Source organism: Sorex fumeus, unplaced genomic scaffold (genome assembly GCF_029834395.1).
Source record: "Sorex fumeus unplaced genomic scaffold, SorFum_2.1 ptg000034l, whole genome shotgun sequence".
NCBI classification, from domain to species: Eukaryota; Metazoa; Chordata; class Mammalia; order Eulipotyphla; family Soricidae; genus Sorex; species Sorex fumeus.
In genome coordinates this window covers 23596131-23611349 of record NW_026606091.1, presented here as the reverse complement: position 1 = coordinate 23611349, position 15219 = coordinate 23596131, and the positions used below count along the sequence as shown (strand labels likewise).

General features: G+C 46.6%; 1 protein-coding gene across 2 annotated transcripts in view; it reads left to right on the top strand.

The window, feature by feature from the left end:
- The window catches only part of UBAP2 (ubiquitin associated protein 2), an 88185-nt gene that overhangs the window by 22375 nt on the left and 50591 nt on the right, over nt 1-15219 (top strand). For both annotated transcript variants that reach the window (XM_056117001.1, XM_056117000.1), the window contains exons 2-4: nt 1425-1564; nt 11161-11238; nt 14761-14871. In XM_056117001.1, coding sequence (XP_055972976.1) covers nt 1466-1564; nt 11161-11238; nt 14761-14871 — 288 coding nt within the window. In that variant the 5' untranslated portion in view covers nt 1425-1465. The remainder of the gene's footprint in view (nt 1-1424; nt 1565-11160; nt 11239-14760; nt 14872-15219) is intronic.

Sequence of the window (15219 nt, the reverse complement as noted above, 5' to 3'; positions counted from 1 at the left end):
GCGGAAGCTAGGAATCGAACCCGGGTTGGCCATGTGCAAGGCAAACGCCCTATCTGCTGTGCTATCGCTCCAGTCCCTACAAATGACTTTCTGGGGAGAGGAAACCCACATTTGGTGGTGCTTGGGTGATTGGGACTGTGTTGCAGGGGTTCAGACCTAGGGCCCCTGCTGCTCTCAGCCCTGTGGACCGACTCTCTGCCAGGGCTCCCAGCACGGACTCCGCCGTGGATTTCTGGCTTGCAGTTGTTTGTCTCTTCTCCCACATCTGTTTCCCGGGCTCCTCTTGTGTTGCAGCGCTTAGTTCCCAGTCCCTGGCGATCACTGTTCTGTATCCTGTACCCCTATAGTTCTGTTTTTCAGAATTAGAAACGTGACACATTCTGGTGTGCCATTCCTGGCGATGCTCAAGTTACTCCTGGCTCTGCACTCAGGAATCACTCCTGGCGGTGCTCGGGATTCGACCGGGTCAGCTGCTGTGGAAGGCAAATGCCTTAACTGCTGTATATCTCTCCAGCACCCATTTCTAAAAAAAAAAACAAAAAAACAAAAAACTGCTTTTGGTTCAGTGTTCAGGGTTTACTCCTGGCTTTGTGCTTAGGATTTGCTCCTGGTGGGGCTCCAGGACCATAGGGAGTATGGGGGATCAATTCCAGCTTTGCCATGTGCAAGACAATGGCTTTATCCACTGTCATCACCAGCCTTTTTAATCATGTTTTGATGGTGTTTAATAAATAATTGGTTTTATGCTTGGCCCTTAGTAGTTTTTAAATAAATTGTTTGAGTAAAGGAAAATAATATATACAAAGTTGATTTGTTTCCTTCGGTTTATTATTCATAGGTAGATTTAGCCTGGAGGTATAGTTTGCAACTGAACATCACATTTTAATACTATATTTTGAGTAGAATTATTTATTGCTAGGTAAGATCTTGACCAGGCAATGTTCACTTAACGTTTAAATAGCAACAAACGAATGGGCAGCGGTAATTAGAACTGCTACCTCCATTAGGAAGTGGTAGCTACATGTTGAGTTAAAATGATTGCGGGGGATTGGAGTGATAGTAAAGTGGGTAGGACACTCCTTGCACATTGCTGTCCTGGGTTCATCCTCAGGATGAACATACAGTCCCCAAAGCACTGCCAGGAGTAAGCCCTGAGCACAGCTAGGAGTGGCCCCTAAACTACCCTCCACCAAATAAAATGATGGCTGGCTATAAATTAATGATAGTTGTGATTTTTTTATATAGAATTGCTAAAAGTATGAGTGTAAATAGATATTCTAAGTAGACATTTAAATTTTAGTATCAAACTGAGAACCCTCATTCTAGAGAATTTGTATTCTAGATCTGTAGAGCTTTTGTGTTACCACTGAATTTTATACTTGCCTTTTACTGTAACTTCCACATTTTTTCCCTGTTTCTTGCAGATTTTCTATTTTGCACACGCGTTCTTTTGTATATACTGTATATGATGACTTCGCTGAGCAGCGACCGTTCCCGAGGTGCTCGAGAAAAAACTCAGATCTCAGCTACACAGTCAGCACAGCTACAGAAGCAAGTAATACAGGTGTGTTTGGTGGGACTCTTGCCTGCTTGTTTGGAATTTAGGAAATTAGGGTGCACAGGTGTTTTAGTGATCTCCTTTGTAGGAAACCTCAGGACTCCCCACCCCCCCCAAAAAAAAGTAGATCCTATATAATAGAAATGAGGAAATACCATTGATTCAGGTATAGTTGGATGTACTGTGATTGATGTTCTTTAACTATTTATTTGGGTTTTTTTTATTTTTTGGCTTTTTTGAGTCACACCCGGCGATGCTCAGGGGTTCCTTCTGGCTCTGCACTGAGGAATCACTCCTGACGGTGCTCGGGGTACCATATGCTAGGAATTGAACCTGGTCGACCGCGTGCGAGGCAAACGCCCTCCCCGCTGTGCTATTGCTCCAGTCCCTTTTTTATTTAATACTTGAACTTCCCCTGCTGCTTCTTAGCATCTTGATCAGAGGTTCCCAACCTTATTTGGCCTGCTGGCTTCTTTCTATTGATTGGTTTGTGTGTGTGTGGTTGATTGTTTGGTTTTTGCACCACACCTGGCTGTGCTCAGGGCTTACTTCTGTCTCAGTGCTCAGGGAAGCACATGGGATGCCGGGGATTGAACCTGGGTTGCCTGAGTGCAAGGCAAGCACCCTACCTTTGTACTATTGCTTTACTACCTAGCACTCCCTCTGCCTCCTTTTTAGACAGAAAGTCAGTGTTCCCTGGAGAACTATCTTTTTCTTTGGGGGGCAGGGGTGTTTTACTCTGGTGCTCAGGGTTTACTCCTGGCTCTGCAGGTGGGGCTCAGGGGACCATCCTGGGTGCTGGGGGATCGAACCTAGGTCAGTAGTGTGCAAGGCAAGTTCCCTGCCTGCTGTAGTATTGCTCTGGCCCTAAATATTCATTCTTTTTTTTTTTTTTTTTTGCTTTTGGGTCACACCTGGCATTGCACAGGGGTTACTCCTGGCTTGTGCACTCAGGAATTACTCCTGGCGATGCTCGGGGGACCATGTGGAATGCTGGGAATCGAACCCGGGTTGGCCACGTGCAAGGCAAACGCCCTACCCGCTGTACTATCGCTCCAGCCCCTAAATATTCATTCTTAAAATCCTTCCTAAATATCTTAGCAGCCCTGCTGATGTTAAACATGATTTCTTTTGTAGATACTAATAGGAAATAATAATAATAAAAAATAATATTATAATGGGGCTGGAGCAATAGCACAGCAGGTAAGGCATTTGCCTTGCAAGTGGCCAACATGGCCGACCTGAGTTCGATTCCTCCGCCCCTCTCGGAGAGCCCAGCAAGCTACCGAGAGTATCTCGCTCGCACAGCAAAGCCTGGCAAGCTCCCCATGACGTATTCGATATGCCAAACACAGTAACAGGTGTCACAATGGAGATGTTACTGGGCCCGCTCAAGCAAATCAATGAACAACAGGAGGACAGTGACAGTGAATAATATAATATTTCCCTCTTCTACAAAGGGGAAACTAGACAAAATTTCCCTGTGAAATTTGAGAATGTTACACCTGTGGTGCTTCTTTGTCTTTCAGTACTTTATTTCACTTTGGTTTTTGAGCCACAACCAGTGACTGCTTACTTGCAGCTCTGTGCGCGGGGCCCCCGTGGGCTGAACTTTGAATGCAGGCTCCTGAATGCCACACCTACACTCTCATCCTTTGCCCCATTCCCCTCGCCTACCCTCAGTACTTTGGTGGATGTTTCTTTTTTTTGTCTTTTTAAGTAAAATAGTTTTATTTTAGAAGAGGAGATAGAGGCGCACACGGGGAGAAGGGTTCGAGCACCCCCATGGTCTTTTCCAGGGAGAGAGCCAATGGTACCTGATAAAGTAACAGAAAAGAATTGTACAGATTGAGGTATGGGTAACTCCAGAAGAGGATGCATTTGGTTCTATTTCTTTTCTTTTTTAATAAAACTTTTTTTTTCTTTTATTTTTTATTTATTGAATCACTGTGGGAAAAGTTACAAAGCTTTCAGTTTTAAGTCTCGGTCATGCAATCGTCAAACACATTTCCCTTCACCAGTACTTATTTTTCACCACCAAGAACCCCAATAAACCCCCCTTCCCAACCCTCCCAATGTCTGTGAGGCAGATGAATTCTATTTAACACTCTATCTACTTTGATTAGATTCATTGTTTTGACAAAAGATGCACCATTATTATTTAGAGTTTATACCCCCAAATCAGACCTGCTGAAAAGGCATTGTGAAATAATTTGTTTTCTACAGCTGGTTACAAGAACCAAATGAGGTCGTGCGGATTTTGGATTTCTGGTATTTTACTTATTAAGCCCGGAAATATTTCTGCCGAGAGTCAGATAATTACGAGATTGGTTTCTGTGGCTCTGGAGCCATGGCCATGCCAGAGAGCCGCTCGTGGGGGGCAACTTGTGACCTCGGTAGGGCATGAAGGACGAGCTGGGGACACCTCCCTTCCCATGAGGTTTCACTCGCCCTGTCACGACCGGCTCATACCTGGCTTTCCAAAAAGCTCCGAGGCAGCCACAATCTTGCTTTCCAGAGGGAAAAAGGCGGATTTAATAAAACATTTTATTTGGAGGTTTTTGAAGGGGAGTAGGGAAAGAGAGTAAGAGAGAGTAGAGAGTAATGTGCTCAAGAGAGAATCTGCGCTTCTCCAGGGGTGGAAAGAGCCCCTATACACACCCCAACATTAGACATGAAAGCATGAAAGTACACATCTCAGGAGGGGAGATGCGGGCACCACGTGTTTGGGTACCACATGTACTTGGCCACGTGGGCACAAGTAGCACATGGGCTCAGGCAGCATATGCATGTGCATTTTAATTTTTAATTTATTTTTGTTGCAGGGAATGAAGCAGGGGGCCTGATACACGCAGAGCACGTATCTACTATTATATCTCTGAACTCTGTTTTAATTTTTTAAAAATTTTTAAAATTTTTAATTTTTTTTTTATTTTTGGGTCACACCTGGCGATGCACAGGGGTTACTCCTGGCTCATGCACTCAGGAATTACTCCTGGCGGTGCTCAGGGGACCATATGGGATGCTGGGAATCAAACCCGGGTTGGCCTTGTGCAAGCAGATGTCCTACCCACTGTGCTATTGCTCCAGTCCCTCTTTGTTTTAATTTTATTGTTTTTTTTTGAGGGGGCGGGTATATCCGGTGGTGTTAAGGACTTATTTCTGGCTCTGCACTCAGGGATCACTCGTAGCATGGGATGATGGGGATCGAACCCTGGTTGGCTGCACGTAAGGCCAACACCCTACCTGCTGACCTAATGCTCCGGAGTTCTTTTAGCTGGTGCCCTTCGGCCCTCTTTCATCTGGGTGCATGCGTCCTTCACCTCTGGGAATTTGTGTGTGATGTTGTCTTGGACTCTGGCTTCTTCATCACAGTTGCCTTCCTTGCCCTCTGGCATCCTGATGATTCTGTGTTGTTCCTCTTTAATTCATTCCGGATTTCTCTTGTCTGCTGTTCAGTTATTTTGCGTTCCCCCCTCCCTTCTGTTGTTGTGTGGAGGTTTTCCATACCTCATCCTGGAGCTCCCTTTTGTCCTTTAGCTGCTGAGGCCTTCCAGTGAGCTTTCCATTTCACCTTCCCAATTCTCGAGTTCTGTCATTTCTGCTTGTAGTTTTCTCATTTCTGCACTCAGATTCTTTTGGGTTTTATTGATTGTCTGTCCCGTTGTTTCTTTGAGCTCCCAAGCACCTTCATTATTTCTTCTGAAGTTCAGTTCAGAGACGTCATGTATGTAGCTGGTTATTCCTGGCTGAGCCTTCAGGGCTACCATCTTGGTTCATTAAGCGTGCAGGGGTTCTGTGTTGCTTTACTGTTGTGACGTTTGCACCCTGGAGGTGGTTTGCTTTTTGGTTTTTTGCATATTTTGTGGATAGGTGACTAGAATTCTTCTGTCAATGTATCTGTAAAATAGGATGACGTGTAGAAATGTGGGCCTGCCTTAACTCTTTGGGGGATCCTGATCTGGGGGTGAAATTTTGCCCTTCTGAGTGCAGCTTCCTAACTTTGAATTTCTGGACTGGGCCATACTCGTATTTTTTTATTTGTCCCAATAATGCCTTTCTTTTATACCTTCAGAAATAATTGTGGGGTCAGTGCCCAGCAGTGCTCCCCGTGGTCTTGGGGGCCAGTGGGCACTGGGGAGATGGCCTGGGAGGGATTGCCCTCCCCGTGCCTGCTTGGTCAGAAGCTACTTGATCACGCTCTGGGTAGAAGCTACTTGATCACGCTCTGGATTCAGATACTAGTTTTCTTTAGTCTCGTTCATGTGCAGTTTCCTTTCTTTTGTGACATTGGCCAGTGTTTTCATTGACGAGTTCCCAATTTTGGCTTGCTTGCTTTTTTTTTTTTGTTTGTTTGAGTCACACCTGGGGATGCACAGGGATTACTCCTGGTTCGTGCACTCAGGAATCACTCCTGCCAGGTGCTCAGGGGACCATATGGGATGCTGGGAATCGAACACGGGTCGGCAGTGTGCAAGGCAAATGCCCTACCCGCTGTGCTATCGCTCCAGCCCCTTGGCTTGCTTGATTTTTGCACTTGAAGCAGAAATGCCACAGGAGTGATAGTCTGTCCTTGATTTATAGGTCTGACCTGCAGGTGATCAGAGTTTAAGACGTGGAGCGTCTCTCTGTCTCCCCCATCCCTGGCCTTGTTCCCGCTGCTGCTGCTGCTGCTGTTGCTGTTGCGGTGCCCGGGGCTGGTGGCATTGCTCGCACTCTGGTGCTTTCCAAGGGTTGCACCTGGTTCTTGTTGTGCTTGCCCGAAGACTCTCTGGGACTGTACTCATTTTTGCTGGGGTGCTCATGCTTGGGGCGTGGCTGTGGGCTTTAAGTTCGCGTTTGCTGGGGAGAGGCTCCCAGACTGGAGATCAAGATGCACTCACACACCTGGCTGTTCCAGAGCTCACTCTCATCAGGGTTTCAGGCAGCACTCGCAAGAGCCACGTTGCTGCATGTCAGGGCAGCCCTAGCTGTGGGACCCACGGGCTCGGGCTTGCAAGGCAGTCACGTTCTGCTCCTGAGTCATTCAGTAGGCGCTCATTAAGGATGATTATCGTTACTTTCATTATGGGCCAGTGGGCCACACCTGACAGTGCTTGGGGAGGGCATGTGCAGTGCCAGGAATTGAACCGTGTCTGCCATGGGCAGAGCAAGAGCCTCTACCCCTGTACTCTCTTCCTGGCTCTGACTTGATTGTATTTTTCCCAAGTATTTTGGGTGGCACATCAAAAGAGAACCGCATTTGGCTTTGTTATAAGAGCTATCAACACATTCTTCATTGTGAAAGGAGCTGAGCTCATGGAAGCCAAGTGAGCGGAGGAGAGATCCAAAAGTGAGGAATGCTGTTTTCCTTGGCAGCACGCGCCCCGTCATGACAGTTGTGTGGCGGATGTCATTAAATGTTTGTTGTTGTGGAGGGTGTGCGAACCTTGCTTAATTTAGGATTATGTAGACTTTAGATTCCTCTTCACCAGCTATACAGCCATCTTCTGATACTTTGTAGAGTGCAGCCTGGCAACTTCCAAATCATGCTTTATTACTTGGTGCTGTGTTGATTGAATGTTTAAAGTAATCTTCTCCTCCTCCCCTCTCCCCCCGCCCCCATTCCTCCTACTCCTCCTCCTGCTCGCTCTCCTCCTCCTCCTGGCTCTGCATTGAGGGATCACTCCTCGTGGGCTCAGTCGACCATATGGGGTGCCGGGGATTAAAGTCATATCAGCGGCATGCTAGGCAAGTGCCCTACCTCCTGTACTATCTCTTTAGCCCCAGTAACTTTTCTTTTCTGGATTAGCCTGCAAAAAAAAATTATTTAATATTCTGTCCAAAAATGCTTTATGTTTCCTTAATATACTGCGTAAGTATTGCAAGCCCGTACTTAAACAGCTGCTAAGTGCATCAGCTGTGCTTTCAGAAGTTATGTCAACATATGGTTTATACTCCTTAGCAATGAAGCAGATGATGTCACTGAAGAGAATTGCAAAGATTATTTGAGTCATGGTATTTATGTTAAAAGCTCTCTGAATAAATTAGTAATTGGTACTTATCTTATAAATGGCAATGAATAGTGTGACATTACAGTCATTATTTAGAAATGTGTGGGTAAAAGACTACCAAAGTGAAAATTCAGGGACTGGAGAGATAGTATAATGGGTAAGGGCGCTTGCCTTGCATGCCGCCAACCCAGATTCAGTCCCAAGCATTCCATATGGTCCCCTGAACACTGCCAGAAGTAATTCCTGCGTGCAGAGCCAGGAGTAACCCCTAATCTGCCATAAATAATCCTTGAGTGCAGAGCTGGGAATAAGCCCCGTGAACATCTGGGTGTGGAAGCTCCCAGTGCCACACCCCCCCCCCAGAAACGTACATATTTGCATACTTCTGATCATTGGCATCTGCATGTGGAACCTTAGATCTGTTGAAGTTCTCTCCTACATCACAAGATGCGCATCATCAACCTCTGTTTCTCAGTATGAGATTTTGGGGCTTTCTTTCCCGGGGGTGGGGGGTGTCACTCCTGCCTGCCCATGGTGACCATGTCTTGCTGGGGATCAGACCCAGGCCTCGTACATGTAGAGCACGCTCCCCAGCCCTTTGGGGTATCTCCGCAGCTGGCTGTATGGTCCATTTTTATACGAAATGAGTTTCCTTGGACTTATAGAAGGCAACATGCCTCACAGCGACCTTTCCAGTTCCATAGCACTGTGTCATTCTTGTGAAGTCCTGTGGGTTTGCTTTCCAAGATTTCTTGGTGCCTCCCCCCCCACCCCCACCCCCCCCCCCCCCCGCCCCATCAGTCCTCTCCTTCCTTTATTTTCTCCCTCTTTATGTCACTCAAGTTTTATTCTACCCACAGTGGTGTCTCTTTACCGGAGTCATTGGGTAGTTCTCAGTTTATGATGTTTACTTCTGTCAACCTCAGCTCCGTAACATTTCCTGTAGTCCTGGCACGGACGCCTGGAGTTGTCAGAGCCCTCCCAGAGCCGCTGTTCTCAGCCTGGCCAGTCTTCGCGTGTGTTCCTGTCCTTCCGCTGTGCAGACACCCTTGCCCCTGCCGCTGCCTGCCTCCCGCAGCTCCTAGTGATGCCATGCCGAGTGCCGGGTGCTTTCTCCTCACCAGATTGCTTTATGAGGGATCTCCTGTCACCGTAGTGTTGTCACATACTGGCATTCACTGAGTTTTGGTCTTGCTGAATGCTTGCCGGAGTTTAGTGTAGAGCAGTGGTTTTCAGCTGCTGGTCCATGGGTGCATGTCAGATGGGGTTCTCTCTGGTCTGCGGGAACAGCTGCTCTTTTTTAATACACAGAATGTCTGGGCGCTGGAGGATTGCACGCGGCAGCAAGGAGAAGTTGGTGCTGTGTGTATAAGCCTCATTCCTCCTGTTTCCACTGATTCGGTTATTACAAGATTGAGAGCTACTGATTACTTTCTTCTTTTTTCTTTTTGGTACCTCACCTGGCAGTGCTCAGGGTTTACTCCTGACTGCACTCAGAAACTATGGATCTCTCCTGGCAGGACTTGGGGGACTATATGGGATGCTGAGGATTGAACCTGGGTTAGCTGTGTGCAAAGCAAGTACCTTACCCGCTATATTCTCTCTGTAGCCCCTATACATACACATGAATTAAAATACTTTGTTTAAACATCATGGTTTACAAAGTTGTTCCAACACCAGTCCCTCCGTCAGAGTCGCTTACCTATCACCATTGTTCCATTTTCCCAACCACCCCCAAAGCTTGCCCATCTCCTTGGGATTTAGTTGTGAATCTGAAGAGCAGGACGGGTGGTGGATCAACGTGGTGGCAGTTGTGAGGTGGGCATGGCTGCCAAGGCTTCCAGAAGTGTGGATGGGGAGGAGGAGGCTGCCCTCTCCCACTTTGAGAAGACCCCAGAGTTTCTGCCTGAACACCGCAGTACCTGGGATTTTTGAGGTTTGATGTCTCTGCAGAGATTCTTAGTAAAGCAGAAGAGTTGTGACCCTTAATATTTTAAACCAGATTTTTAACATACTGCCTTTTTTATTTCATCATATTTTTTCCATTTTTTTTTTCATGTATCTAGATACAGGTCACATAGGTATATTTATCCTGAGCTGTGTAAGAGTTTTTGTAACATTTTGTCTTGATTGATTGATTGATTGATTTTTGGCCACATCTTTCTGTGCTTGACTGTTATTCCTGGCTCTGCACTTAGGGATCACTATCACTCTTAGAAGGGTTATGGGAACCATATGGGATTTAGGGATCGAACCCGGGTCAGCCACATGCAAGGAAGCACCCTACCTCCTACCTGCTGTGCTCTCTCTCTATCCCCTACATTTTGTCTTTTTTTGCTTAAAAAAGAAAGGGGTCACACCCAAAAGGGTCACACCCAGTGATGCTCAAAGGTTACTCCTGGCTCTGCACTCAGGAATTACTCGTGGTGGTGCTTGGAGGACCATATGGGATGCCAGGAATTGAACCCAAGTCGCTTGCATGGAAGGCAAACACCCTACCCGCTGTACTATTGCTCTGGTCCCCTACATTTTGTCTTTACCCTTTTAAGCTTATATTTCTTGGGTGCAAGTTTGTTCCTTTACACAAACTCAGACTCATGTTCTACTGCCTACACTCAGTGCTTTGGGGGCTGTGAAGTGTTCGGGATTGAACCTAGGCCTGTCCCACATGGAAAACATAAGACTTTAGCAGTTGGAGCTACCTCTCTGATCTTTACTCTCTAGTTTTAGTTGAAAAATTCCGGTCATTTCAAGGTCACTTGCTCCAGTCAAGTTCTTGTTTTTGCAGGGAGGTCACACCTGATGGTGCTCAGGGAACCTCTGGGTGGTGAGGATCAGCCTGGGGCGCCTGGGTGTAGTGCAGGTGCTTTCAGCCCGTTGAGCCACTCTTCCGGCCCCTCAAATTCTTAATGTTTTTCCCTTCCGACATGTCGGCAGTTTGGAAGAAATCAAGGCCAGTGATTGTGTGAAATTCACAGCTCAGATTTTCTTTCAGATAAGTAATAGCTTTTTCTTTTTATCAGAATACCATAACCTTTTGCTTTGTACTTTTTTTGGACAGCAAAGTTTATGATTCTAGTTCTTCTCCATGGTTTGTTTCTACTGCTTTCTGTCCCCCCCCACTTTTTTTTTGAGAGGCTGGTTAGTCGATCACTGTACTGCTGCTGCCACCCCCACCCCGAGTTGGAGTCAGTGAAGATGAACGCGTCTTTGTTTATCCTCCCAGCGTTCCCAGGGTAGGCGACCTTGGTCTTTCCCAGCGGGCCTGTGTGGTGGTACCTTTAGGTATAGCTGGTCATTTTCTGCTTTGGTGAAGAAGGTAAATTTACAGGGGAACACTGAGTAGTTTTTTTTTTTTTTTGCCCCGAAAAGGGAGCTAAGAATGGGCTCTTCATTCTAGGTAATTTGATGATTAGTTACCTTAGGGGAGCAGGCTCTATCTGAGAAATCTACATTCAGAGTTCCTTTTGTTTTCTTTTAGTTAATCAGTGTTTTTCTTACCAAGTGCTATAGGACCTGAGAGCTGCCGTTTGCACTGAACTTTGGCATCTAATTATATTTTTGGGGCTCAGATCTTTCAACAACAGATCTTTCAACTGTGTTTTCCAGGCAACAGCTGAACAGATGCGTCTCGCTCAAGTGATCTTTGATAAAAATGACTCGGAATTTGAAGCTAAAGTTAAGCAGGTATGTTTCTGGCCAGGGGTTCTATAGCTCTTGCGATCTGTTTCTTGTTTTGTTTGTTGGGGGGCGGTGGGCTCCCAGTGGTGCTGGAGTTCCTAGGCCACCCCCAGCTCTTCTCAGCCCTGTCTGAGTCTGATGGTTCTTTGCTCAGACCCAGAGATGGGGTGCTGCTTGGTCCCTGTGTGCTGGGGTCACCGGGATCCCGTCTGCCTGTGCTTAGGGTTTGCCACAGGTATCCCTGGTGGAGTGGGGAGGGGCCTGTTGCACAGGAGCTCCTGAGGGCCTGGGACTGAGCTGCCAAAGCATGTCCTCCAGCCCTTGGGGCCATCACTCCCCAATCTGCTCCTCTTGGAGGCATGGGGGGAGGGGTCTGGGCCGTACCCAACAGTGCTAAGGTATGACCCCTGGCAGTACTTGTGGAATGATGTGTGATGCCAGGGATTCAAAACAACATAGTTAGGAAACAAAGGAAGCACCTTAACCACTGTGTTATCTCTGTGGCCCTACAGTCTGTTCTTTTCATGGGTTTTTGGGTCATACCAGGTTCAGGGGCTACTCCTGGCTCTGCACTCAGAAATTATTCCTGGTGGTGCTCAAGGGGACTGCATGGGATGCTGGGGATCGCACCCAGGTTGACTGTACAAGGCCAGTGCCCTACTGTAACTCTGGCCCCTATAATCTTTTTTTTTTGTGGGGGTCACACCCAGCGATGTTCAGGGGTTACTCCTGGCTTTGCACTCTGGAATTTCAGGAATTACTCCTGGTGGTGCTCGTGGACCATATGGGACGCTGGGAATCGAACCCGGGTCAGGTGCAAGCAAGGCAAACGCCCTACCTGCTGTACTGCTGTCACTCTAGCCCCTCCCAATAATCTGTTTTTAATTGTACCTGGAAGACTAATTTCATAGGCCTGTACCATGGGGCTGTCTCCCCTACCCCACAGAGAGGCCCTGAATGCCTGAATCTTGTCGGGAGTGTCTCCTTCAACAATAAATTTTTTTCTCCTTTCCTTTTTTTCTTTCCCATACCCAGAGGTCTCAGGGTCTGTTTTTGACTCTGTGCTCAGGAGGGACCCCTGACAGTGCTTGTGAGACCATAAGCAGCACCAGGGACTTGAACCTGAGCCTGCAGGATGTAAGCAAGCGCTGTAACCCATTGTGTTGTCTTTCTGGCCCCACAGAGAAGATTGTTTCAAGTAGAAATTTAATTAATCAGGTCTACCAGGCAGTTCTCATGTGGTCTGGTGGCCACTCTGGGCTATTGCTGGCCAACTGGACTGAATATGAATAGTTTAGTGCTCGGGTTTGGTACATAGATTGTCCTGTTCAGACCCCAGGAGTGCTGGGGATTATGTGGTCCTGGGGATCACACTCAGGGGACCTGTGCGTGTGTTCTGACCCCTGAACTGTCTCCCAGGCCCCTTAATCAGATGTTTTAAGGAAGCTAACTTTTTTATGTGTTTGGGGGGCGGGAGGGATGTTGGGGCCATATCCCACCATGCTCAGGGCTTACTCCTTACTCTGCTTAGGGATCACTCCTGACGGACCTCAGGGAGCCATAAGCCTTGGTGTTGGGAGCTGAACTGGCGTGGCTACAGGAAAGGCGAGCCACTTAATCCCTGTACTTCCTCTTTGACCCAAAGTCTTAAAAAATAATAATAAGTTGTAGGGCAGCCATGGGGGCTAGAGCGATAGCACAGTGGGTAGGGTGCTTGCCTTGTGCATAAGCCAACCCCGGTTCAATCTCTAGCATCCTGTATGGTCCCTAGAGCCTGCCAGGAATGATTCCTGAGTGCAGAGCCAGGAGTAACCCTTGAGCATTGCTGGTTGTTGGCCCTAGAACAAAACAATAATCATTAAAATTTTTTTTTACTTGAAATGCTGTCACACCAACTAAGGATGTTTAGTACTTTTTGCTTATTTCAACTAATTGGCCCTTGAATTTACTCATGAAATGCCTTTCTTGATGATGAGTGTGAGGAGACTCAGTGTCTTCGTCCTCTTTGCTGCAGAATCTTGGCAGATTCACAAGGGTGATTTGTGGACACCCAGCCAGACATCTGCAGAGACACATTAACCTCATCTGTACCTGTGTTGAGAGCACTTATTTAAAAATACAAACATGATGTAACATGATGTAACATGTTGATGTAACAGGGTTCACAGTGGTGTTAGTGTTTCTGTATTAGGCACTGTGTCACAGCCCTACCCCCTCCACGACGGTCGCTCGGTCTCATCACCTCGTTCTGCCTCACCCCTTACCCTCCTGTAACTTCACTTCTGCCATCAGAGTCCAAGGGTTTGTGTTCATTGGGGGTTGGTGCTTTGTCTTTGCTCCTGGTGTTGCCCGGCACCACGCAGACCTGGGCATCAAACCTGCCTGTAGAGCACGTGCTCCACCCTGTTGACCTGTCTCCTGTCCAGAGGAACAACTTTGATGTGCTAGGGACTGAACCCAGGGCCTCACCTCACACATGCAAGACAAGATTTCTTGCTAAGTTCTACTTTTGCCTCTGCTTTCTTTGCATGGGCTCTTTGGTCACTGCCAGGAACCATTCCTCACAGATAAAAAAACAAAACAAAACAGCAAAACCCTCAAAACTCAAACCACATAGATCATGCATTTGCTTACTTAGAGAAGTCTGTTATGCCAAATTTGTGATTATTTCTAGTAATGGGGATGTTAAGTCATTCAGTCCCTTATTAAAGAGACTATCAGGAACATTTCTCTAATTTCTCTTAACATAGCTCTTTAAGAAAAGGGGGGAAAAAGTTTGTCTAGGAGTGGGTTTAATATAGTTGCTGATCTTGGATTTTAAGATCTTAGAGTATTAAAGGCTTTGTGTGTCTGTGGAGTGTTTTGCTCCAGGCAATGATGGCCCATATAGGGAGTGTCATTTCCTGTAAAGTAGTTGTCTTGGATGTTCTGCCCATGATGGTCACACAATCACACTTTGTCTTTTGAAAGCATAGTGCTGCATAACATTTGAGGAGTACAGATCTGGGGGGCTGTCCTATTGGTTGTGTAGTTATGTCTGGACTTGAGCATTCTGCGAATGCTGGTAAACACTCGTGTATGTGCTGTCAATGAAAACTCGTATATCGGGCCAACTTAAAAGACAGTTAATTTGTTGTTTGCATATGTTACTGTTGGTTAAAATTCATTGGGTGGCTCCTCTCTCCCCAGTTCCCCAGTCAGGTAAACCTGTTCTTAGATCGTAAACATGAGCTTACGATCTAGAAGAAGGTTATCTAGGCTGTTTTTATAGAGAAGGATCTCAGATATAATGTCAGGCCTCATTCTTGGTTTCTTTTTTTTTGTCCTGGTCACACCCAGCTATGCTCAGGGGTCACTCCTGGCTCTGTACTCAGGAACCATTCCTGGCGGTGCTTGGGCGACCATATGGGACGCCGGGGATCGAACCTGGGTCTGTCATGCGCAAGGCAAATGCCCTACCCGCTGTGCTATCGCTCCGGCCCCATCATTACTGGTTTCTGCTAACTATTTGTCTGGTCATTTCAATAGCTTATGGAAGTAACAGGAAAAAACCAGGATGAATGCATAGTGGCCCTCCACGATTGTAATGGAGATGTGAACAAAGCTATCAATATATTGCTGGAAGGAAGTTCAGACACAGTGAGTATTAGTAACACCGTTGACTTGCTGTGCCAAGATTCGTTTCTTCTGTGTTGCATTTTCAACCTCACCATATTGGGGGTAGGGCTGGGGATCATTATGGGTTCCATTACATATATATATTTATATACATATGTATTTATATATTTAAAGTTCCATTAAGAATATCAACATGAAATGACTGCTTTTGTTATGTATGGTTTCTTTATGAAGTCGTAGAATCTGAAGACTTGAAAGAAAACTTGGCCATCTACTCCAGCCTTAAACAATTTCCAAAATTCTCTGGGCCTGTGGACATTTTCACCTCCTGGGAAACTCCTCTTGGCTCCACTGCTCATGTCTCTTCAT